This window comes from Panthera leo, chromosome B4, assembly GCF_018350215.1.
Source record: "Panthera leo isolate Ple1 chromosome B4, P.leo_Ple1_pat1.1, whole genome shotgun sequence".
Taxonomy (NCBI): domain Eukaryota; kingdom Metazoa; phylum Chordata; class Mammalia; order Carnivora; family Felidae; genus Panthera; species Panthera leo.
The window spans coordinates 13,627,883-13,652,784 of NC_056685.1; the positions used below are offsets into that span (position 1 = coordinate 13,627,883).

The 24,902-nt window shown below is 44.0% G+C and overlaps 1 protein-coding gene across 4 annotated transcripts; it reads right to left on the reverse strand.

Annotated features, from left to right (window-relative positions):
* ACBD7 (acyl-CoA binding domain containing 7) lies at nt 1–24,889 on the reverse strand. Of its 4 annotated transcripts, none has more exons than XM_042948364.1 (4): nt 24,464–24,889; nt 548–665; nt 337–399; nt 1–256 (listed from the first exon to the last, which is right to left on the reverse strand). In XM_042948364.1, the coding sequence occupies exons 1-4, from the start codon at nt 24,521–24,523 to the stop codon at nt 183–185; spliced, it is 315 nt and encodes a 104-aa protein (XP_042804298.1). In that variant the 5' UTR covers nt 24,524–24,889; the 3' UTR covers nt 1–182. The 4 variants fall into 4 exon arrangements, with proteins under 4 accessions (XP_042804298.1, XP_042804299.1, XP_042804301.1 ...); XM_042948365.1 differs by lacking the exon at nt 24,464–24,889 and adding an exon at nt 9,300–9,339; XM_042948367.1 differs by lacking the exon at nt 24,464–24,889 and adding an exon at nt 5,803–5,877.
* Nucleotides 24,890–24,902: the final 13 nt, after the last annotated feature.

Sequence of the window (24,902 nt, forward strand, 5' to 3'; positions counted from 1 at the left end):
TAGGCAAGTAAAATTTCATTACATAACACAGTCTCAGTGTACCACTAATTAAGGATTACAATTCATGTTAATGGCAAAAATATTCACGACACTGTAGAGTTAACAGTGCATTTCTTATCCAGATGTTAGGTCATGATACCATTATGAAGGTTTCAAAAGAAAAACTTTCTCATAGCTGAATTTTAAATTCCGTATTTTTCTATCAGCTCTTTTGCTTTAGCAATGTATGCACTCATGGCATCTTCCTTCGATAACCCTAGAAAGACAAAACAGATTATCTCACTGATGTATCGGGCAATTAAGAAAGTTTATTTCACTTATTAAAGAATTAACAACCTTTTTGGAGGTTCCATGCTTCCCATTTAGCCTTGCCTTTTAAATCTAATATTCCTGGACACTCTGCCAAAAGAAGGACAGATACATTTTCAACGTTATGTTTTACTCTATACTTCTAACAAACATTGTTCAAATGAAACTTATCATTATTTTTAAATGTATTATTTAAAAAATATTAACATATATATACATATACATATATATGAAATACCAATATTAATGTCGCCAACTACAGATTGTTTGTAGAGCCCATAGAGTTCTTTCAGTTCTCCGTCATTTGGCCTTGTTTTCATCTTCTTCACATCTTCGGTGATCCTATCAAAATCAGCCTAGAACAAAAGGAAAAAAAGGTGCGTGGTGCATTCACTAACTTTCGGCAGGCCCATCTGTCTCGGGGGCATTTACCACCAAACACCGGGAACTCAAAAAGAAAGAGGAAGCTTTCAAACAGAATTGGAACCATTACAGTCTGGCTCCACCAGAACTATCGTTTACAGATACCTCTCCTGGTACCTGATACACAGATAAGATAGGGACAACTATATAAAATTCTTAATTATGAGCATTCTTTTTTTAAATGTTTATTTATTTATTTTTGAGAGAGAGAGAGAGAGAGAGAGAGCGCGCGCGCATGCATAATCAGGGAACGGACAGAGAGAGACACAGAATCTGAAGCAGGCTCCAGCCTCCAAGTTGTCAGCTCAGAGCCCAATGTGGAGCTCGAACTCACAAATCCTGAGGTCATGACCTGTGCCAAAGTTGGATGCCTAACTGACTGAGCCACCCAGGCGCCCCAATACTAAAAATTCTTAATACTGAAAATTCTAAAAACTGAAGAAGACACAAATAAATGGAAAGCTATTCTATACTCATGAATTGGAAGAAATAATTTTGTTTAAATGTCCCTACCACCTAAAGCAATCTACAGATTTGTCGAAGCCAATCCCTATCAACATTCTAATGGCACAGTTTACATAGAAAAAAAAACAACCTTAAAGTTTGTATAGAACAGTCAAAGCAACCTTGAGAAAGAAAAACAAAGCTGGAGTCATCACACTTCCTGACTTGCAACTACTGTATATTACAAAGCTACAGTAATCAAAACAGTATGGTACTGGCCTAAAAACAAACAGATCAATGAAACAGAACAGAGAGCCCAGAAATAAAAGCATGCATATATGGTCAATTAATTTTTGACAAAGAGCCAAGAATGTAGAATGGGGGAAAGGTCACTCTCCTCACCAAATGGTGCTGGGACCACTTGACTGCCACATACAGAAGAATGAAACTGGACCACTATCTGACACTATGCACAACCCAAAGTGGATTTAAAGTAAGGTCAAGTAAGACCTTTGGTTTAGACCATAAAACTCCTAGATAGAAAATATAGGGGGCAGACACTGGTCTCGGCAATGATCGGATCTGACACCAGAAGCAAGGGCAACTAAAACAAAAATAAAGACATGAGACTCCATCACACTGAAAAGTTTCTACAAGGTAAAGAAAAGCATCAACAAAATGAAAAGGCAACCTATGGAATGGGAAAAAATATTTGCAAATCATGTATCTTTAAAAAGTGCTTAATACTGTTGGTGGGAATGCAAATTGGTACAGCCACTCTGGAAAACAATGTGGAGGTTCCTCAAAAAATTAAAAATAGACCTACCCTATGACCCAGTAGTAGCACTGCTAGGAATTTACCCAAGGGATACAGGAGTACTGATGCATAGGGGCACTCATACCCCAATGTTTATAGCAGCACTCTCAACAATAGACAAATTATGGAAAGAGCCTAAATGTCTATCAACTGATGAATGGATAAAGAAATTGTGGTTTATATACACAATGGAGTACTATGTGGCAATGAGAAAGAATGAAATCTGGCCCTTTGTAGCAACGTGGATGGAACTGAAGAGTGTGATGCTAAGTGAAATAAGCCATACAGAGAAAGACAGATACCATATGGTTTCACTCTTATGTGGATCCTGAGAAACTTAACAGAAACCCATGGGGGAGGGGAAGGAAAAAAAAAAAAAAGAGGCTTGAGTGGAAGAGAGCCAAAGCATAAGAGACTCTTAAAAACTGAGAACAAACTGAGGATTGATGGGGGGGTGGGAGGGAGGGGAGGGTGGGTGATGGGTATTGAGGAGGGCACCTTTTGGGATGAGCACTGGGTGTTGTATGGAAACCAATTTGACAATAAATTTCATATATTGAAAAAAAATTAAAAAATAAACAATGCAAAAATGAAATAAAATAAAAAGTGCTTAATATTTAAAAAATATAAAGAACTCATACCACTCGATAGCTTTAAAAAAATCAATTAAACAAAATGGGAAAGGAAGGCAAATGGAGAGGGTCCGACGCTGCACAGATCCTCTCGCACCTCGTCACTAGTGATGTGGGTGGAGAGCCAGCCTGCCCAGCGTAGGAGGTGGAGCACAGAGCACCCTCTGGGGGAGGACCGAGAAGCAGGGCATCACCTGGGGGTGGGGGGTGGGATGGTAGGGGAAGCGGAGCACCCCCTGGGGGAGGAGAAGGAGGCGCAGCCCAGCAGCAGGGTAGCAAGTGGAGCTCCCTTTTGGGGAAGGCTGAGAAGAGGAGCGGTGGTTGGGCTTCAGATGGGGCGTCGGTGGTGCGCACTGATAAAGGGCTTCAGAGGAAGGCAAAAAGAAAAAGAAAAAGAAAACCCCTCCCAGATAACATTCTAGACAAGTTAACTACAGCTGGCCAGACAACATAAAGAAGTCATCAGGAAAGTTGAAAGAAGCTCATTTGCAGAAGAAAAACAAAAAATACAAAAAAAGAAACGATTCCAAGAAAGCTGAAGAGAAAGTATAAAAAGTACAGTCTAGAATGAAAGCTACTTGCTCTAAGGCTGAAAGATCAGGATCTGAGAGATTCAAGACAACAAGCAGGGAAAGCCTTTAGACAGAATTCTTCATATGGTCCCAGAACCAACAGAACTATTGTAAATAAGTGCCTGTCTCTTGAAAAGAAGAGGTTACCAGTGAGAAGGGCTGCAGCCCAGTTGCTGAATAATGCTTGGGGAACGCAGAAAAAACAAAATGCCAAGTGGAAAAAACAAAATGCCAAATGGCTTAAAAGACAGTGGATGAAAAAAATTACGTTAATTAACTTGAATTTAAATAAATAAGTTAAAAATAAATAAATAAAATGAAGATAATAACAAAAAAAAGATGGCAGATGATCAGAAACATGAAAACTAAGAAAATCAAGGCTAAATGAAGAATGAGAGCTTGTGTGTGTAGAACTTAGTTATGTAGTTTAGAGAATTTTTCTGAAAAAATCCAATAAATCCTTTAGAAATTAAGAAAAAATAAATAAGACATAGAGATGGCCAACAGACACATGGAAAGGTGCTCAACATCACTCATCACCAGGAAATGCACATCAAAGCCACTATGAGATATGACCTCACTCTTATTAGGATGGTTAAAATCAAAAGACAAGAAATAAGTGTTGGTGAGACCTTGGAGAAAAGGGAACCCTCCCGCGCTATGGCTGGGAACATAAACTGGTGCAGCCACAGTGGAAAACAACAAATTAAAAATCCAGCTCCCACGTGATCCAGTAATTCTACCTCTGGGCGGAAGCAAAGCCCCTGTCTCACAGCGATGCTGGCACCCCCACGGTCACGCCCAGTGGTTTTGGTTTTTGTTTTTAACAAGAGTCAAGACTTGGAAAGTACAAGTTGAGTGCCCTATCAATGAGGTTTTGGGGTGATGGAGGGGGTTCAGAACCAATGGCAGAGAAAGAATTCTTGAAGAGGTGCAAAAGGGTGATTGTTATTAAAGCACGGGGACGGGACCTGTGGGCAGAAAGAGCAGCACTGGGGTGTTGAACAGTGACTGGTTATACACTATGGAGATGGGGGAGGTAAAGTCAAGAGCAAGTGTTTTTTTTTTTTTTTTTTAATGTTTATTTTTTTTCGAGAGGCAGACAAGTGCGAACAGGGGAGGGGCAGAGAAAGAGGGAGACACAGAATCCAGAAGCAGGCTCCAGGCTCTGAGCTGGCAGCAAAGGGATTTCCAGATGCTAAAGAAGACTCATAGATTACCGGAGGCCTAGCTATTGTCAAGCTAAAGTTGTGTTTCCCTCTAGCAAAGCATTAACATTAGGAAAGTAGGCAGTTCCTGGACTTTAGGCTACTGATAAGATTGCCTTTTTCTTGTGATATTACTACTAAGATATTTGTAAATTGAGGGAGACTCTATCAGTCTAACCATTTATTTTCTGTCCTTTCCTTTGTTCTTGGGCAGCCAGGAGTGTCTGAGGAATGTCACACATATCCCACCTGGGGTGGCAAGGGGGGGTGGGTTGTGCTAGCTTGTGCTTGACCCTCAGCTTGCCTTATGGTCCCTCATCACAATGATGGATGAATGGATAAGGAAAATATTATACAGACACATACACACACATCCTGGAATATCATTCAGCCATAAAAGGGAAGGAGATCCTGCCATGAGCAGCAACAAGGATGGGCCCTGAGGGCATTATGTGAGGTGAAGTCAGACAGAGACCAACAAATACTAAAGGACCTCACTTGTATGTGGAATCTAAGGTCACTAAACTTAGGGAAAAGGAGGACAGATTGGCAGTTACCACAGGTGGGGATGAAGGGTGGGGGAAATGGATGAATGTGGTCAAAAGGTGGCAAAAAAAATCTATCAAGAGAAATTTCAACCCACATTTCTTGTAAGTTTAAAGCATACAAATATAACTTTTTAAAAACAACATTACAGGGGCGCCTGGGTGGCTCAGTCGGTTAAGCGTCTGACTTTGGCTCAGGTCACGATCTCGCGTCCGTGAGTTCGAGCCCCGCGTCGGGCTCTGTGCTGACCGCTCAGAGCCTGGAGCCTGTTTCAGATTCTGTGTCTCCCTCTCCCTGACCCTTCCCCGTTCATGCTCTGTCTCTGTCTCAAAAATAAATAAATGTTTAAAAAAACAAACAAACAAACAAACAAAAAAAACAACATTACACTTAGTGCAGCTTTGTTGATCCCCCTCATGGACACTTCCCCCTCTCCTTCCTAAATCCACCCTTTGCCGTTTGCAATAGCTTTGCTACCAACCAGTCTTTGTCTAGAGCGTTCACCACCTAGTTCCTCTTTGCCCAACTCCCAAAGATCGTCAGGCTGGCCGGCAGCTCCCCGTTGACATATTCTGCACAGAGGAATGTCTATGGGCTCCCAGTATTTTTAAAAAGATTTTGTTTTATATTTTACTTAAGTAATCTCTGCCCCCAGTGTGGGACTCGAACCCATGACCCTGAGATCGAGAGCTGCCCACACCACAGACTGAGCCAGCCAGGAGGCCCCTATGTGCTCTTAGCTTTATTCCTTGTCTTATAACCTCTTTATTTCTCTAAAAAGGGCTTTGGTAACTATTTTCCTTAATAGAATTTTTCTATTCTTTAAAAAAAATAAATAAACGTTATTTTACCTTGTGTTATTTAAATCAGGGATAAGCAGGGGCGCCTGGGTGGCTCAGTCGGTTGAGCAGCCGACTTCGGCTCGGGTCATGATCTCACAGTCCTTGAATTCTAGCCCCGTGTCGGGCTCTGTGCTGACAGCTCAGAGCCTGGAGCCTGTTTCAGATTCTGTGTCTCCCTCTCTCTGACCCTCCCCTGTTCATGCTCTGTCTCTCCCTGTCTCAAAAATAAATAAACGTTAAAAAAATAAATCAGGAATAAGCAGGAAATGTCACCGGCCTGGGTATCAAACAAGAAAAGCTCAAGAAGGCATTCCACCCCCACCCCCATTTTCTTTCTCCAATGCAGAGCTGCCTTTGATCCAAATATCCAAAGTCCCAGTACAGAAAGTGGATAGCCCCAATGTAATGTCAGAACCTCAGTGATCTCAGCAGAGGTGCTGGATAAAGTTTCCTCCAGTGCCAAAGGCAGAACAGTAGCACAACTAGGACAGTTGTTTTGTCATGAACAAAAATCACTTGTAAATCAGAGAGACTGGGTTCTCCAACCTAAATAACCTGGAAAATGGCCCAGCCTCCTAATTAATCCCTACAAGGGTCTAAGAAGCATGGGTGCATGTGACAAGGGTCATACACCCTGCCTTCTCTTTCTGAGTTTCTTTCTAGGAAGTTGCCAACTGCTTTAAACAATGTCATGGTTAAGAACACAGGCTTTAGGGGTGCCTGGCTGGCTCAGTCAGTTGAGTACCTGACTCTCGATTTTGGCTCAGGTCATGATCTCAGGGTCGTAAGATCAGGCCCCACATCAGGCTCTGTGCTGAACACAGGGCCTGCTTAGGATTCTCTCTCCCTCTACTGCTCATTTGCACTCTCTCTCTCAAAAAACAAAAACAAAAACAAAAACAAAACACTGGCTCCAGAGCCAGACTGCCCCAATTAGAATCTCAGCTTCATCTCTTAAGAGCTATGTGTCCTTGGAAGTTATTTAACCTGTGTCTGTTTTCTCAGCCAGAATATGGGACAATAATACCACATATCCACAAGGTTGTTGGCAAGATTAATCAGGTTAACACATGTAAAATAGCTATTTAAGTTTATTTATTTATTTGGGGTGGGGGGGTTTGTGGAGAGGAGAGAGAGAATCCCAAGTAGGCCACACACTGTCAGTGCAGAGCCGACGTGGGGCTCAAACTCATGAACCATGAGATCATGACCTGAGAGAAAGTCAAGAGTTGGACGCTTAACCAACTGAGTCACTTAGGCGTCCCAACACATATAAAATATTTTAAATAGTGCCTGGGACATGGTGAGTGTTTAACAAAGGCTACCATTATTATTTTAAGTCTCTTTGTGGGGAAAAAAAACAACCTAATTCTAGAGAAAACTTATTCACAATGAAAAATATGTTGATTTAACAAATAATACCAAATTGTCTTTATACAGTCAGCTTTGTAAGCCATGTAGAAAAAATAAAGACCAGCAAGAAGTACACTAAAATATGCAAACAGTAATTGCCTCTGATTATTGGTAAGTTTTCTGGTGTTTTACCACTTTCTATACTCTCCAAATGTTCTACAGTGTGCCCCTCTTGTGTCTATAATCAGGACAAAATGAAAATGCTCCATAAGTGCCCACGGCTTCCTAAGGGCCGGGCAGGGCTATTCAGAGGCATAGGGATCTTTGCCTCCAGATTTGCTTGCTGTAAGGTCTTATGCCCTTTCCCAGTGACAGAAACCCAATTCCCCTCGGCAAGCCAAGCCTTGAGGAGAATTCTAAGGATTCTCAACAACCATGCTAGGTCCCTGCCTTCCAGGAAGGAACTTCTGGAAAAGCGTTCCTCATAATGTGGGGGAACATGGAACCATTTGATAACCTAATGAAACGCTTGGCCCTCTTTACAAGAGGTCAGCCCCTGACACAGTTTCACACACAACTTCAAGGATCCCCCTTTCTTCTCCCTTCCAGGGTAGAGAAGCCCATTCCAGAGCAGGGACCAAGGTCATTCTTTCCATCCAGCGTGCCATTTTGTGGTGCCACAACTTGATACATTCCTGCTCCATGGTGTGGCTCCCATGTACCCTCTCTATGGGGCCCTTCCCGGTGCAACCATGAGGAGCTCAAGTGGGAAGAGCACTGGCCTCACACCAGGATCTGGGGTTTGAATTCTAGCTTTGAGAGACAATGCCATGGGACTCTATGCTAGCAACAAAGTTCTTGTGATTCAGACTCCACCCCCCCCCCCCAAATGATACTATTAACCTCAGGGGGAAGGTGTTAAGATTAAATGCCATTAAGAAAGCACATATTCTTGATTTCATTCTGTTGACTCTGCCCAGCCAGAGCTCATCACTTGGATCATACTACTTAACGCACGTACTGAACACCTATGATGCGCCAGGCCTTTGCCAGGCACATGGGGACGAAACAGGGCAGCCGGCGCCCAAGGAGCTCGGGCTCCAGTGGGAGATGAGCAAGTCAACAGTGATCACGTGATACTTGCTATAGTGGTGGAGCTGCAGGCACTCTGGGGACACAGAGGACAGAGTGTCAGCGGGCGTGGAAGAAGCCTTCCCAGAGGACATGGCGCTTAGCCCAAGCCCGAGGGGTCAGCACCCGAAGGACGGAGAGGGGCTTGGAAGGGGGCTCATAATACAGTGATAGGTACAGGAACAAAACTGTATACACATAAGAGTATAATCGAATCAGTGTGTGTATATGCACACTTATACCATGCACATGTATCTATGTATACATGCACCTGTATGTACAAGCACGTACAGGCATATATATACACATACACATTTTTCACACATACTAGAAACGAATCCATCGTGTTAGCAGTGGTTGTCACCTGGGTGAAGGAACTCCTGATGGCCTTTATTTACATTTGTTCTCTTTCCCCAAAGTTCCCACCCTGAACATATACTTTTTTCGCATATCAGCAAAACAGTATTTTTTACTGTAGTTTTACAGCTCTCTGCTGCCCAAAACAACTTTTGCCTGAGAGAGGCCCCTGGCTGTACCAAGGAGCGAGGCGGTGCGGGTGGGACCCCAGCCGCCCTCGCCTCCATTTCTCAGATGGGAAGAACTGGAGGGGCAGGGCCGCCTGGTCCTCCCGGAGCAACTCGGTGTCTGCCCTCCCGGGAACGTGAGCCTACTTGGCGTTTAACCAATCCCCGGGGTTCACAAGCGTTGCCATAGGGAGCCCCGGCTCGCCATCCATAGATGGCACCGGTGCGGTCCCCACTGTCCTAAGTGGACGCTCGCGAAGCAGGTGGGAGTGTCCTCGGGGTCACAAAGGACAATTCGGGGCGGGCGGGAGCGGGGATGAGGGAAGGGGAGGAAACGGGGGCAAGAGGACTGCAGGCAGCTACTGTCCCAAGTTCCAGGTCCGAGCGGCCCGCCGGCCAGGAGCGTCACGCTTGCCACACGCGCCACTGCAGCGATTCCCTCGGGGGGGGGGGGGGGGGGGGAGGGGAGTAAACCCTCCCTCACGGCCTTCGACTTACCTGCAGAGACATGGTCACAAAACCCAACCGCAGCCACACTCCCGACGCACACTCACCCAGACCCCGCCCCGCGACTCCTTAAATAGCAGCGCGCCTCCGCCCGCCAGCTCCCATTGGATGGTTCCCATTGGCCATTGGTTCTGGGGGCGGGGCTGAGCTGTGAGCCGCACCTGCCGTGTAGGAGGCAGCGGTCCGGCTCTCCAGCCTCTCGCAAGGGTAGTTAGTTGCGAGCGAGGGTGCAGCTTGGAACTGGAAAGAGAAAGAGCTGGGAATTTAAATGAGTTCCTCTCAGCTCTTGGCTCGCTCCCCAATTCTTTCTCAAGAGACCGTATTCAGGAAATCCAGAGAGGTCTCTGCAGGGCACGGAAATCAGCGGGGATTCCTTTTTGTGTATATATGTATACCTCCGCCCCCTCGTAAACCGAGAAACCTGGACTGTAGGCAGTATATTGAGACCTCTCACGTCTCCTCTCCCACCTCTAGGTGCAGTTCATCGGCAATGAAAAAGGCGTCTTCTCTTTAAAAAGCAAAAATACGTTCTGAACACGTGCTGCAACCACCCTAACTAGTTCTCAGGGCAAAGGCACAAAACCACGTGCGTATTCAATTTGAGCCCTTTCGCCAGGGGAACAAATCCAATGTCACCGCAGCTCTACAGATACACAGAATGAGGTTGTGATTCACATTGGATTAATTGTTCAAAGAACTGGAACAGCATTTTCTGGTGATATGAGGAGTTAATTTTCCACTCTTCATTTATGTTTTTATATATTTTTAAATGTTTATTTTTGAGACAGAGCACAAGTGGGGAAGGGACAGAGGGGGAGAGAAAGAATCCCAACCTGACTCCATGCTCCAAGCGGGGCGGGAGGCGCTCTGTCCCACAAACCGTGAGATAATGACTTGAGCTGAAATTGAGTCAGAGGCTTAACCCACGGAGCCCCAGGTACCCCACCTCCCCCGCCCACCACTACCTCCAACTCTTCATTTAAAAGAAACTTTCGTGGATGACTCCGTTGGTTGGGTGTCCAACTTCAGATCAGGTCATGATCTCACTGTTCGTGAGTTCAAGCCCCGGATCCGGCTCTGTGCTGAAGCTTGGAGCCTGGAGCCTGCTTTGGATTCTGTGTCTCCCTCTCTCTGCCACTTCCCTGCTAGCACTCTATCTCTCTCAAAAATAAACAGTATTGGGCGCCTGGGTGGCTCAGTCGGTTAAGCGTCCAACTTCAACTCAGGTCACGGTCTCGCGGTCCGTGAGTTCAAGCCCCGCATGGGGCTCTGGGCTGATGGCTCAGAGCCTGGAGCCTGCTTCTGATTCTGTGTCTCCCTCTCTCTGACCCTCCCCCGTTCATGCTCTGTCTCTTTCTGTCTCAAATAAACATTAAAAAAAAATAATAAACAGTATTAAAAAAAAAAAAAACTTTCATGGAGCCAGGTGCCCCGAAAAACTGACAAATTCAGGATTTAGAAAGTTACTGACTTGAAACGTCTAACAATACAACATATAACCATTCAAGAGATGGGAAAGATAGGCCCTAAAACATTTTAGCTTGTTTTTTTTTTTTTTCATTTTAGCTTGTTTTTGCATAAAACTACATTTAAAAAAAATATTTGCTTGTCTTTTTCGTGTAAATCCCTTGGTTTTTAAATTTTCTCCTTGAAAATTTTTTCATGGTGTAATCAATGAATTTCCAAGTAAAAGACAAAAAGCTAATGTTAACAAAACGCACTGGCCAGGCTTTTTTTTGGTTTTTAGTTTTTAAATTTCCAGGTGATGGGACATGCACTGTGGGGTACAAAGGCAAAAGGCAGCTTCAGGACAGTGAGTGCTTTCTCAGCTGGGGAAGCCCTCAAGTGTTCCAGTAGGGAAATACGGGGTGAGGGCCAGTATCCGTGTGAACCTGTAGCTGAGACATTTGGGCATTATAGTCATTATAAGAAATCAGGAAAAGAAGGGCCTCTGACTCCTCTGGGTCATGATCTTGAGGTTCGTGGGTTCGAGCCCTGCGTGGGGCTCTGTGCTGACAGCTCCCAGGCTGAGCCTGCTTGGGATTCTGTGTCTCCTTCTCCCTCTGCCCCTCCCCCACTTGCGCTCTATCTCTGTCTCTGTCTCTCTCTCAAAAATAAACATTTTTAAAAAATCAGGAAAAGGGGAAAGGGAAGGTACACTGTGCTGTTTTATTATCTAATGTTAAGAACTCTTTTCAAAGCATGTTCTCTTGAGTTGCCCTCCTCTGACCAGAGGCTAGAGCCATGGTGCCTTGTTCCAAGGAACAAAAAGAAAGAAAAGACAATGGATATATTGATGTCTCTGTCCAGTGATAATAATATACTAGGTACAGTGAAAACCCAGCTTTCTGGAGCCCTTAGGAAGTGAATCAATTTGGACAATCAAGTTCTTTTTTTTTTTTTTTACTATATTGTTAAATATTGATTACAGATCAATATACATACATACACTCATATATATGTAAAATTTTAAAAATAAAGGGCACATTTATGAAACTACCACCAGTTTAAGAAATAGAACATTACCAGGGTGCCTGGGTGGCTCAGTTGGTTAAACTGACTTCGGCTCAGGCATGATCTCACAGCTCATGAGTTAGAGCCCTACTCCAGGCTCTGCGCTGGCAGTGCAGAGCCTGTGTGGGATTCTCTCTCTCTCCCTCTCTCTCTCTGCCCCTCCCCACTCATGCCCTCTCTCTCTCTCAAAATAAATAAGTGGACATTAAAGATTTTTTTTAAATAAATAGAACATTATCCTTACCTTTGTGACTCCCTTGATTCCATTATATCCTATCTTCCTCATTCATTCATTCAAATAGTTACTGAGTGCCCACTATGAGCAAGGCACTGTTTTAGGTTCTTGAAAGACATTAGTCAACAGAACAAACAAGAATCCCCATCCTTGCATTACATTCTGGTAGGGCATTGCAGACAATACCATATATAATAAGTGAATTCTATAGTCTATTAAAAGATTTTAGATTATAAGTGCAATTAAAAAAAATTTTTTTAAGTTTATTTATTTATTTTTCAGAGTGAGAGAGCGAGAGCATGAGAGGGAGAGACAAAATCCCAAGCAGGCTCAGTGCTCTCAGCACAGAGCCCGACATGGGGCTCAATCTCAGGAACCAGGAGATCATGACCTGAGCTGAAATAAAGAGTCGAACGTTCAACCAACTCAGCCACCCAGATGCCCTGATAAGTGCAATTTTTAAAAAGAGCAAAAGAGATGGTAAGTCTTTTTTTTTTTTTTTAATTTGAATCCAAGTTAATTAACATATAATGTAATAATGATGTCAGGAGTAGAATTTAGTGATTTATCACTTACATATAACACCCAGTGCTCATCCCAACAAATGCCCTCCTTGATGCCCATCCCCCATGTAGCCCAACCCCCCACCCCAAACCCCTCCAGCAACCCTCAGTTTGTTCTCTGTATTTAAGAGTCCCTTATGCTTTGCCTCCCTCTCTGTGTTTATCTTATTTTTCCTTCCCTTCCCCTATGTTCATCTGTTTTGTTTCTCAAATTCCACATATGAGTGAAATCATATGATACTTCTCTTCCTCTGACTGCCTTACTTCACTCAGCATCCGCCTTGTTGCAAATGGCAAGGTTTCATTCTTTCTGATTGCTGAGATGGGCAGTCGTGGGTATGTGGGGTGGAAGAGGTAACCTGCAATGGTAAGTAGGGGACACAGGGCAGGTCTCTTTGAGAAGATGGCATTTGAGTAAAAGCTTGAAGGAGGTGAAAGAGCTGATCAGGAAGACCCCCTAAGAGCTGCATCCAATACAGAGACCCTCAAGAGAGAGCTTCCCTGGCAGGTGTGAAGAACACCAGGGAGCCAGTGTGGCCAGAGCAGAGGAGCAGAAGAGGCCAGGGAATAGAAGATGGAAACCGGACAAGACCTTGCACAAAGGCATTTGGGGTTAAATGGGAGTGAAACAGAACCATTGAAGAGTTTTGAGTGCGATCTGCCAAGATACCACTACTTTTTAAAGGGATCACTCTTGTTGCTGTGTTGAAAATAGATTGCAGGGAAACAAGGTTGGAAGCAGAATCTTTACCATAATTATAATCCAGGGAAGAACTTACAGGGTGTCTCAAACTCAGGTGGTAGTAGTGAGAAGTATCTCAGATTCTGGATATATTTTGAAGGTAAAGTCAACAGTAGTCCCTCAAAGATTCTACATGGGATGTGAAGGAAAGAGAGGAGTTGGAATAGTTCCAAGAGTGTTGACCTGAGTCACTGGGAGGCCCACTGGTGGAGTAGGTTTGGCGGGGAGCAAAGATCAGAAGTTTAGTTCTGGACATGTGAGTTTTGAGATATCAGACATCCAAGTGAGATGTCAAATAGGCAGTTGGATATCAAGTCTAGTTTGGGCGGGGTACATTAATGTGGTACTCATGAACAGAGAGATAGTATTTAGAACCCTCAGACTGGGTGACTCTAGAAACTGAGTGTATATAGATGAAGAAAGAGGATTGAAGACTAAGCCATGGAAAATCGCAACATTAAGAGCTTGGAAAGGAGAGGAAGAATGAGTGTAGGAGACAGAGAAGAAGTGGTCATTGAGTAAGAGAAAAACCAAGAGAATGTGGTGTCCAGAAAGCACATCAAGTGAGAAAGCATGTCAGGGCGGAGGAGGACTGAGAGTTATCGATTGGATCTTGGTCATTGTCAAGATCACTGACAACCTGGAGAGAGAAGTTTCAGTGCAGTGGTGGGGGACAAAGGCTGATTAGAGTGTGTTTAAGAAAACACCAGGTGTGGCGCACCTGGGTGGCTCAGTCCATTAAGCATCCAAATTTGACTCAGGTCATGATCTCATGGTTTGTGAGTTCGAATCCGGCATTGGGCTCTGTGCTGACAGCTCGGAGCCTGGAGCCTGCTTCCAATTCTGTGTCTCCCCTGCTCACACTCTGTCTCTCTCTCTCTCTCTCAAAAATAAATAAAAACATTTAAAAATTTTTTAAATAAAATAAAATAAAAAAAGAAAACACAAGGTGCAATTATATAATCGGTTTTTGGACTCTCCCTTTGTTTATCCCTCCACTCATGTCAAACTGTCTTAATCATTAAATCCTACCTATTTTGTTCATCCTCACAAAACGTTGTTCTGGCACTTTGCTCCTCCCTCTAAACTCTAACATCCATGAGTCATGTACCACAAAAGAAAATTCTTGAATTTTTCTTAGAATTGCATTGAAAAGCTACATCAGTTGGGTGGGGGAGGAGAAGCAGATATTTTTGTGACAGTTTCACTATTCATGACTCATATCTTTTTCAATTATTTTTCTGTAATGTTTTCAGAGAGTTTTCCAATTTTCTCCATTAAAGGTCTCACACATCTTATATGTATTTTTTTTTTTTTTAAGTAGTCTTCATGCCCAGCGCAGAGCCCAACTCGGGGCTTGAACACACCATCCTGAGATCAATACCTGTGCTGAGATCAAGAGTCTGATGCCTAACTGACTGAGACACCCAGGAGCCCCTTAAGGGGATTTATTTCTAAGTATCTTTATAATTTTTTTATTACGTTATAGATGGAGTCTTTAAAAAATTTGCATTGTTCATCCTTTTGTAACTGGTACAGAGAAAGGGAATTGATTGTTGTCTATTGACTCTTTATCCAGCAGCCTTGATAGATCTCTTAAGTTTTAATTACTTTTCAGAAAACGATTTGGGGTTTTCTATTTATCAAACAATGGTCTATGAATGATGATAGTTTTACTTAGTCCTTTGCATTCCTCAAATCTTTCTTTTCCTTGCCTTTCTGCACTAGCCAGGACCTGAGTATAATAATGGCTAGGAATAGTATATGGTTCCTTAAAGGTAATGTGTTCAGTGTTTCACCATCAAATGTGATATGTTCGCTGCAGCTGGCTTATTTTGATGGATATACATGTTTTAGTAGGTTAAGGAGGTTTCTTCCTATTTGTAGTTTGGCAAAACTTGTTTTCATAAATGGATGTAGAATTTCATCAAAAGCTTTTTTTAATGTCTCTGTTGGGATTGGGATGATCATATATTTCCCCTTTAATCTTTTCAAGAGAGCTTACATGAATTGATTTTCGATTGTTAAACCAACCTTGCATTCCTTATTAATTTTGAACTTGATGAAATGTTTCTCTTTTTTTAAATACATGACTGGACTGTGAGTTATATTTTGAGGGATTTTTCATCCATCTTTATTTTGTAACTTCCCTTCCTCATACTGTCTTGTTTTGTTTTGTTTTGTTTTCCTGTATCAGCATTATGCCGGCACATAAAACGAGCTGGGAAAGCATCCTCCTGTCTCTGCGTTCTGGAATAAATTGTGCAGAATGAAGAAAATTACAAATGAGAGAAGGTCGCACAGCAGCCAATGACACTCAGGCTGATTTTCTGCTTGCTGCCTCCTTCACTTCCAGTCCCTGAGGTTAAAGCCACTGTCCAAGCACAAGGGAGTCTAATGCTTACCCCACCCATCCCCCAACTCGCAGCCAGAACGAGCATCCGAAAACACAAGCGGCATTAAGCGTGCATATATCAGGGGCAGCCGAGTTTTCTTATGATAAACTCCAAACTATTTTTGGCAGCAGACTTCGCGCTAATGCTAGTGAGGCCCTCGGTGAAAGTCACCCGGGAGATTTTTCCCAGAAGAACCCATTAAGGGTTCTGACGCCTTGCCAAACTGCCCTGTGGAAACACCAACTGGCCTCCCCCATGAGCACACGAGAACCGCGGGCCAAGCGCTGCAGAGCTTTGGCGGCTCCGGCACAAAGAAGGCCACAGGGCCTCCGCAGTCTTGCCCGGGTAGGGGTGCCGGTGGCCGCCCCGCCCCTTGTCTCCCTGGAGGCTCCTGGCAGCCTTTTAAAGGTTAAGCTGCCGTGGTTTTGGAAGCAATGCTCTTGAATGCCGCAGAGGTGCTGCTGTCCACTTAAGTGGAACTCCACTGAAAGATGGCTGTGACCGCGTAGACCCTTCTATCCACCGTGCAAAATCCCCTTGGCTGGAGTACGCTGCACACACAGCGGGGCAAACTTCTTCCTCGGCTCCTACTGGCCACTCTTTGTGTGCAGCCCCTGGCCGGTCTCCTGCACCTTCTCACTGGGCTGCATGAAGTTCACGTTCTTTCTACCCCATGTCAAGTGTAATGAGCATTGCTTGGCCTCCCCACAGTTCTCCTTTATCACTGTTCCTGCTCTCAGTCTGTGAGGTCTGAGTGTCTCAGTGTTTGCTATCAGTGTTTGCTTTCCGGTTCCTTCTGGCAAACCTGAAACACAGATGTCTCAGTATAAACTTGAACCTGAACCGGCTGAAGAAGTTCTCAGTGGTCCCCTGCCGCCCCCTGCCTCGGGAATGGCTCATCTGTGGGAAGTTGCCAAGGTAGATCGGGTTTCCTTCGGCCACACCCCGGAGGAAATTGGTTCCCTCTGTGGCTTTGCCACTGCTTCTGATGTGTGGACAGAAGAAGTGGCCAAAGGGACACAATTGGGAGTCTGTGCTGGGCTGGGGCACCTGAGAGGTCTGGGGGGCACAGCCCTGAGGCCTGACTGGGCCGTGGCACTTGGGTCCCTGCGGGTGCGGCCTTGTTGGGAGACTGGGGTGCAGAGGTGGAGTGTGGAGGGGAGCACAGGCTGTGGAGGCCCCAGACTCTGGCAGGGTGAGGCTGTCTCTGCCCTTCTGCATGGAGGCCTGGCCGAGGCCAGCCTCCTTCCAAAGCAGGGAACTCAGAAGTTGATTTGTGCTGGTGGAGGGGCCACTGCTTCTGAAGGTGAGGGTGGTCTCTTCCTCTCCAGGCAGGGTGGGGGACTGGTGGAACTTCTACCCTGACACCTGACCATTGTCAGGTGGCCCATGTTCTGTGTTGCTCTGCTGAGCGCTCTTAGAGCAGGAATCAGAGGTGAGAACAGCCAGCTCACGGCTACCTCGCTCCGTGTTGCAGACTCCACGCTGTACCTGGTGAGACGAGAAAAGCATGCTGCTGTTGGTTAGCTCAGCCGAAGCCTGGGGTTTCTGGGCCACGACATGGCCCTCCAGCTCGGCTCCCTCGTAACTCAGGAGCAAACAGGAGGTCATTGCTTCCTTGTGCTTACGGCCCATCAGCGAGTCTTGATCTCTTCCCTGTGTGACTCCGGGCACGATCAACTCAGCCAGGCTTCCTTGTAGTCAGGGAGTGGCTCCACATAAGGGTTTTTTAGTTCGTCTCCATGACCTGTATTCATCCATAGATCTTGGGCTCTAAAGTGCTCTCTTGCTGAGACTGACAATGAGAGATTTCTTGAGCAGTTTTTCACATTTCCTGCATGTGTAAAAGGGGATATGGTATATTCCACTGAGTACTCCTTGGAGGCAGGGGTCCGCTGACCAGTGTCTACAGAACACCCTCAGATTCCACACACCCACCACGGTTCCATCTTATCTGACCCTGGAGGAGTTCTGGGACAGCACGGAGAGGGGGTTGCCAAAGGAGGCACCCAGCTTTTCGCCAAAGGTGAATTGTGACTGAAGCCAAAGTCTTCAAACTTACCATGTCAGCATCCAAGAACATGCCTTTAAATCTACGGACAACACACTCCTGGTGACCATACCCCACAGACATTATCTGATGGAATTTGCCTGTGGCCTTCTTTTCTTGCAGACTGCCGTGAGCCAGTAGGAACTCAAGTTCCTCTCTTTCACTAGAGTATTCCAGGACAAGGCAGAGTCTGCATCACTTCAAATAATTGTTTTGGGATGGTTCACGGCCTTCCTGATTCTTATTCACAGGATAGTCTCTTGAGTTTGGAGGAGTTCTGCTAAGTCTTGTCAATGATTTTAATGACTACCTCTTTCCTAAGGCAGGATGCATCGAGCCAACTTCAGCTTGGCCAAGTTAACCCTTGATGATGGTCTTGAGAACTGGTGGCTGGCCATATGGATCCTCATCAGCAGAGACAGCAGAGAGGCCCAGGGGCATGTTGGACTTACTGTTGACTTTGGAGTCAAGGTATCCCAAGGCCAACTTAAAATTGGGAGAAGTTGGTGAGAAGCTTGGCCCACGTCACCTCAAAGGAAAATTCCAGAGTCCACCTGATCAGCTGATCTTTGTAATGGAATCAAAACACAATGCTAGATGAGCATACAAATAAACAAAACTGAACACTAACAAACTAAATAAAAGGAAAAGATGAGAAAAAAATTAAAAGGAAGAAATGAGAAAAAAGTAAAGAAAAAATGAAAATGAGATAAAAAAGGAATAGTAAAGAAAAATGAGTGAAAAAATAGTATTTAGAGTGGTATTAAGTACATTCATAATGCTGTGTTAACCATCGCCAGTATTTCCAATATTTTTTCATCCTCCTAAATAGAAACTCTGTGCCCATTAAACACCTTCTCCTCCCCTTCCCCCCAGCCTTGGTAACCTCTCTTCTACCTTTTAATCTATGAATTTGCCTAGTCTGGGGACTTTATACAGCATAATTGCACAATGTTTGTCCTTTTGCAACTGGCTTATTTCACTTAGCATAATGTTTTTCAAGTTCATCCATGTTGTAGCAGGTGTCAGTATTTTATTCCTTTTTATGGCTGAATAATATTCCATTATATGTAAATATGACATTCACTCATTCGTTGATGGACATCTAAATTGTTTCTACCTTTTGGCTCTTGTGGATAAAGCAACTATGGCCATTGTCATACTAGTATCTGTTCAGTCCCTGCTTTCAATTCTTTTGGGTATATCGTAGGAGTGGAATTGCTGGGTTATATCATCATTCTACATTTTAACTTTTAGAGGAATTGACAAACTGTATTCCACAGCAGCTGCATCATTTTACATTCCAACTGGTGATGTAGTAGGGTTCTGATTTCACAGTATCCCTCACCAACACTGGTTATTTTCTGCTTTTTTTTTTAATGTTTATTTTATTTCTTGAGAGAAAGACAGAGTGCAAGCCGGGCAGGGGCAGAGAGAGACAGAGACACAGAATCCAAAGGAGGGTCCAGGCTCTGAGCTGTCTGCACAGAGCCCAAAATGGGACTTGAACCCATGAACTATGAGATCATGACTTGAGCCAAAGTTGGATGCCTAACTGACAGAGCCAACCAAGCGCCCCTCTGTTCCTTTAATAATAGCCACCCTCATGGATGTGAAGTGGTATCTCATCATGGTTTTGATTTGCATTACCCTAATGATTAAGGATGTTGAGCATCTTTTTATGTGCTTATCGGACATTAGTATATCTTCCTTGGAGAAATGTCTTTTTCAAGTCCTTTGCCCATTTTTGAGTTGGCTTTTTGGGAGACTAACTCACAACCCCAAGATCAAGAGTTGCATGCTCTACCAACTGAGCAAGCCAGGGACCCCATGGTTTTTTGTTTGTTTGTTTTTGCTTTTTGTGATTGAGTTGTTGTTCTTTATATATTCTGAATATTAGTCCCTTATCAGATATAATTTGCAAAAATATCTTCCCCTGTGGCTTTTCACTCTCTTGATGGTGTCTTTCGATGCACAACGTTAATTCTGATGAAGAACCAATTGATCTATTTTTTTCTTTTGTTGCCTGTGCTTTTGTTGTCAGATACAAGATATCACTGCCAAATGCAATGTCACAAAGATTTTCCCCTATGTTTTATGAGTTTTATGGTTTTGGCTCATAAGTTTGGATCTTTGATCCACTTTGAGTTTAATTTTTCATGAGGTATAAGTAAGGGTCCAACTTCATTCATATGCATGTGGATATCCAGTTTTCCCAGCACCGTTTGTTGAAAAAATAGCTCTTTCCCCATTAAAGGGTCTTGGCCTCCTTGTCAAAAGTTAATTGACCATTTATGTGAGAGTTTATTTCTGGGCTCTCTGTTCCATTGATGTAGAAGTCTGTCTTTATACCAACACCATACTGTTTTCATTACTGTAGTTTTGTAGTTAGTTGTTAATATCTGAAAGTGTGAGCCCTCCAATTTTGTTCTTCATTTCCCAAGACTGCTTTGGCTGTTCAGGGGTTCTGTGAGATCTGATATGAATTTTAGGATTTAAAAAAAATTTTTTTTAATGTTTATTTATTTTCGAGAGAGAGAGAGCATGAGCAGGGGAGTGGCAGAGAGAGAGGGAGACACAGAATCCAAAGCAGACTCCAGGCTCTGAGCTGTAAGCACAGAGCCCAACGCGGGACTCGAACTGATGAACCATGAGATCGTGACCTGAGCTGAAGTCAGATGCTTAACAGACTGAGCCACTCAGGCGCCCCTAGGATTTTTTTAAATGCAACAAAAACGCCCATTGGGATTTTGATAGGGATTGCAATGACTCTTTAGGTCACTTTGCGTAGTATTTATCAAGATGAGCACTTCTTAATTGTGGCTGAGCATTTAATCTGGAAGACAAACCACAGACACAAACCTAATGCCTGATTCCTGCCACCAGAGATTATGTTAAAAAGGCTGTGGGGTGCAAGCACCAGGAGTGACACAGCAGGGCTGAGATCTATTGTCTGAAGCAAAATGGTAACTCTTTTATTTATTTTTATTATATTTTAAAATGTTTTTTATTTTTTGAGAGAGAGCACGTAAGCAGGGGAGGGGCAGAGAGAGAGGGGGACAGAGGCGCAAGATTATGGCCTGAGCCAAAGTCGGATGCTCACCCAACTGAGCCACTCAGGCGCCTGCTAACTCTCCTTTTAGAATAGCCTCTGCATAGTGTATGTGGTGGTCCAGGATTATTCAGGTCCTACTGACCTGTTCGACCTCATCTTTCACTGCTGTCCTTCCTCACATGCACATCCCACCCCCAGCTATCCAGGCCCATAGCTAGCTACCACCCCACTGTCTGGAATGCTCTTCCCCATCTTCTTAACTGGCCAGGCCCTCTTTCAAGACTCGCACCTCCTCCTCCAGGAAGCCTTCAGGGTAAGAATTATCTTTAGTGTGGGCTACAAGCCTAGAGCCACTTCTCTCCTCTCCTGTCATTCTCACCTTCCTTCCCAGGGCTCCCCCTGCTGCTTGGGTCTCTTTCCCCGTTCTAACAGGTCAAGCACACTCCTGCCTCAGGGCCTTAACCTTCCCCCACTCTTCCCCTGCTCAGTCCTCCACTTCCTCCAGGTCTTGGTTGAACCGGCACCTCTCTGGGAGGCCTTTTAGCACCCAGCCCAGCTGAGACACAGAGAGAGAGGGAGACACAGAATCTGAAGCAGGCTCCAGGCTCCCAGCTGTCAGCACAGAGCCCGACGTGGGGCTCGAACTCACGAACCATGAGATCATGACCTGAGCCGAAGTCAGACGCTTAACCACTGAGCCACGCAGGCACCCCAATATAAATGTCTACTTTAAAAAAGTCTAAAATTACAGGTTTATGTTTATGTATATCTATGGTACATTGTGAATAGTTACCTGTAGCTTATTTTGTATCATACAGACACTTTATTTCCAAAATTACTGGTGCTGGCTCTTTAGGACCTATAGAAAATCTAAAGCCTAGATTCCTATCACATTAGGCCTCTGCCCTTAAAAAGAAAACAAAACAAGGGTACCTGGCTGGCTCAGTCAGTGGAGCGTGTGACTCTAGATCTTGGAGTTGTGAGTTTGAGCTCCACATTGGGTGCAGAGGTTACTTTAAAAAAAAAAAAAAGAAAACCTCAAAAAATAAAACAAAACTCTAATAAATAGAATCTATTAAAAAAAAAAAAAAAAAAAAAAGAACATCCCAGACAGCTCTTTGACCATTTAAGATCTTTCAAATATCTCTTTTTGAATAGGACAGCTCTGCTCCAAGGCCCCCTGACAACCTTGCATGTCTCCATCTAGCCATGTAGGCAAGGCTTGACTGCAGGGGCAGAATGCCTGAGAACCCTTCTGCAGCGAGGGTCCCTATCTTGTGGAAGACTCCCACAAAGGTGTTTCTCTTCGGGGCGCCTGGGTGGCTCCGCTGGTTAAATGTATGACTTCAGTTCAGGTCATGATCTCATGGATCGTGAGTTTGAGCCCTGCATCAGGGTCTGTGCTGACAGCTCAGAGCCTGGAGCCTGCTTCGGACTCTGTCTCCCTCTCTCTCTGCCCCTCCCCCACTCTCTCTCTCAAAAATAAACATTAAAAAAATTTTTAAAAAAGGTGTTTCTCTTCCATTTCCCTAGTTTTAGTGGAGACTAATGCTTTTCACCTTGCCCCCTGCCCTCTCTGCTCACCACCTTAGGTTATATATAGCTGCAGGTTTCTGTGTAAGTCTATGAAACTGCTCAGCTGAAGTTTAAAGCTGGCTTGTCAATGCAGTGACCCCATCACTCATGACACCTATGGTTAGTGATCTCTGGGACTAGGGATGTCCCGTGGGCCTAGGGAGGCAGGGAACTGATAATCATGCTGATCTTGCTTTTGCTGTCTCAGAAGTATAATAAATGGCCTACATCCAATTAGATTCTTTTTCTCCTTACTGGCCTTATCTATGGATGTGTGGCACGTCACCATGCTGTTGCTTAGAGATCGCTTAACGGCTTGAAATGTCTCACGTTTAGGTTGTATCTACAGATAGCTAATGACATGACTTATCACCAAGGCCCTTAAACCACTCTTACGTCATGACAAGCATATAAATCTACCAATAGTCCAATTCTGGAATTAATGTAAAAAGTAAACTTCATTATTCAAAGACCAAATTGAGGCTTTACAGGGCAAAATAACTGTAATAGCTGTCATTACAAGGTTATATATACAGGGGCACCTGGATGGCTCAGTCCCTTAAGCACCTGACTTCAGCTCAGGTCATGATCTCACAGTTTATGGGTTCAAGCTCCTTGACCGGCTCTATGCTGACAGCTCAGAGCCTGGAGCCTGCTTTGGATTCTGTGTCTCCCTCCCTGTCTGCCCCTCCCCCACTCACACTCTGTATCTCTCTCTCTCTCTTTCTCTCAAAAATAAACATTTAAAAAAAGGTTCTATATACATATGTACATATATATACATATATACCACGTGAGTTAAAGTGATAATTTGAAGACTATGTGAGAAACATTAAAAAAAGTTATATGGAAAGAAAATCAGAATACAAAATTTAATCTGTATTATTTCACAATTTAAATACATGCACAGATGTGAAACAAATCAGAAAGGAACATTGAAAGGAAATGTATTTTGAAGTAATTGGGTCACGGGAGAAGTGTTTGGTTTTTTTCTTGCAATGTTTGTGTGATCCAACTTCTTTGAAGTGTGGTTATTCATTTTAGCAAAATTCTTGTGGCAATTATAGTGGCAGTCTCAAAATAAAACACATGCACTAAAATCATAGAGGCTACTGTTAATTTTTATTAACTCTTAATTCAGATTGTCCCTAGATTTATCACAGTTACACTTATCCAGCACTTTTTCTGTGCCACTGGGCTAATCATCTTACAGAGATGATCTCTTCTAATAAGCACAACAGGTACTATTTTTATCACTTCATGGAGAGGGTTAATTCGCTTGCTTTAGGAGTCAGATACTTGGCCACGGATGGAGTTAGGATTTCAATCCAGGCAGCCTGGCTCCAGAGCCATGGGGTGTAAATGGTAGGTAATACTCACAGAGGGAATGCAAACTGAGAAGATGCTACAAATCTAACTACACAGTCTGGAACCTTAGGGGGACGAAAATTTATGCACATTTCCTTCCCATCACTCTAGCATTGCAATTAGGTATGTGCGTCTGCATTTCTCTTACAGCTTAAAAGCTAGAGATCTAAGACTACTTTAAAACTGAATGTTGACAGTTCATCACGAACCAATAAGATTCATCTTGTGAAACAAAAGCCTGTTGTTACACTCAAACTCATTGTAACTTCATTCTTTTTAATCTTTTCAATTGTGATTTAAAAAAAAAATCAAACTGTACTTTAACCCTGTGTAACCTGCAATAATTTTTGACCCCAGGGAACACAGTTTTTTGTTTTGTTTACTTTATCGCCAGTTGGGCGCTATGTAGGTGACAAAAACTGAAAATACAGGAAATAGATCCAAAAAATGGAAAACAAAACGAGCAGTGAAGAGATTGAGGACGGAAAATTTTTGAGAAAGATGGAGAGAGGAAAAGTAAAGTGGGGGAGGGGCGCTAAATTGGGCTGGAAAAGAGAAAGGAATGGGGTGGGGAGGGAGCAGGCTCTTTAAGTCAGAAGCAACCTACTTTCTTCTAAGTTCTCGCCACAGCTAAATCAACAGGTTCAGAGGCCTGACCTTGCAAACGTCCTTCAGCTGTTTTGCGGTTGTCCGTGCCTTCCTAGCGACTCCATTCATAACCGTTAGTTTCCACTGGTCGGAGTTGCTACGGCGGACATATGGAGGACTTTTCTGAGCCGCCGTCGCAGAACGCAAAGTCTTCTTTACTCTCTCCTTTCAGGGGGCTCATGATTGCCTACATTGTTGCCTGTAAGCACTTTTTTTTTTAATCGCAAACCACTCCTCATCCCCCGTTTATCTTGATTTTCCTGGTACTGGGGATGCGACGGAGATGGGGGCACTGGGACAAGGACCAGGGTTTTGCGTCCCCTTAGGCAAGCCAAATACAGAAAAGCGGGAAGAGAGACAGAGCCAACACCGCCAGGCGCTGAAAGGTAGAAACTGGATTAGAAGGGCGTGGGCGACGAGTGAAAAACCAGCCCTCTCGCAACTGCAG

Bases quoted from the DNA above. Each gene is read 5' to 3' on its own strand.
- ACBD7 (XM_042948364.1), bottom strand. From the start codon at position 24,523: ATGAATGGAGTCGCTAGGAAGGCACGGACAACCGCAAAACAGCTGAAG. The intron at 666-24,463 runs GTCAGGCCTCTG...CTTTTGTTCTAG, and splicing joins AGCTGAAGGACGTTTGCAAG to GCTGATTTTGATAGGATCAC. The intron at 400-547 runs GTATTTCATATA...TTCTTTTGGCAG, and splicing joins AGTTGGCGACATTAATATTG to AGTGTCCAGGAATATTAGAT.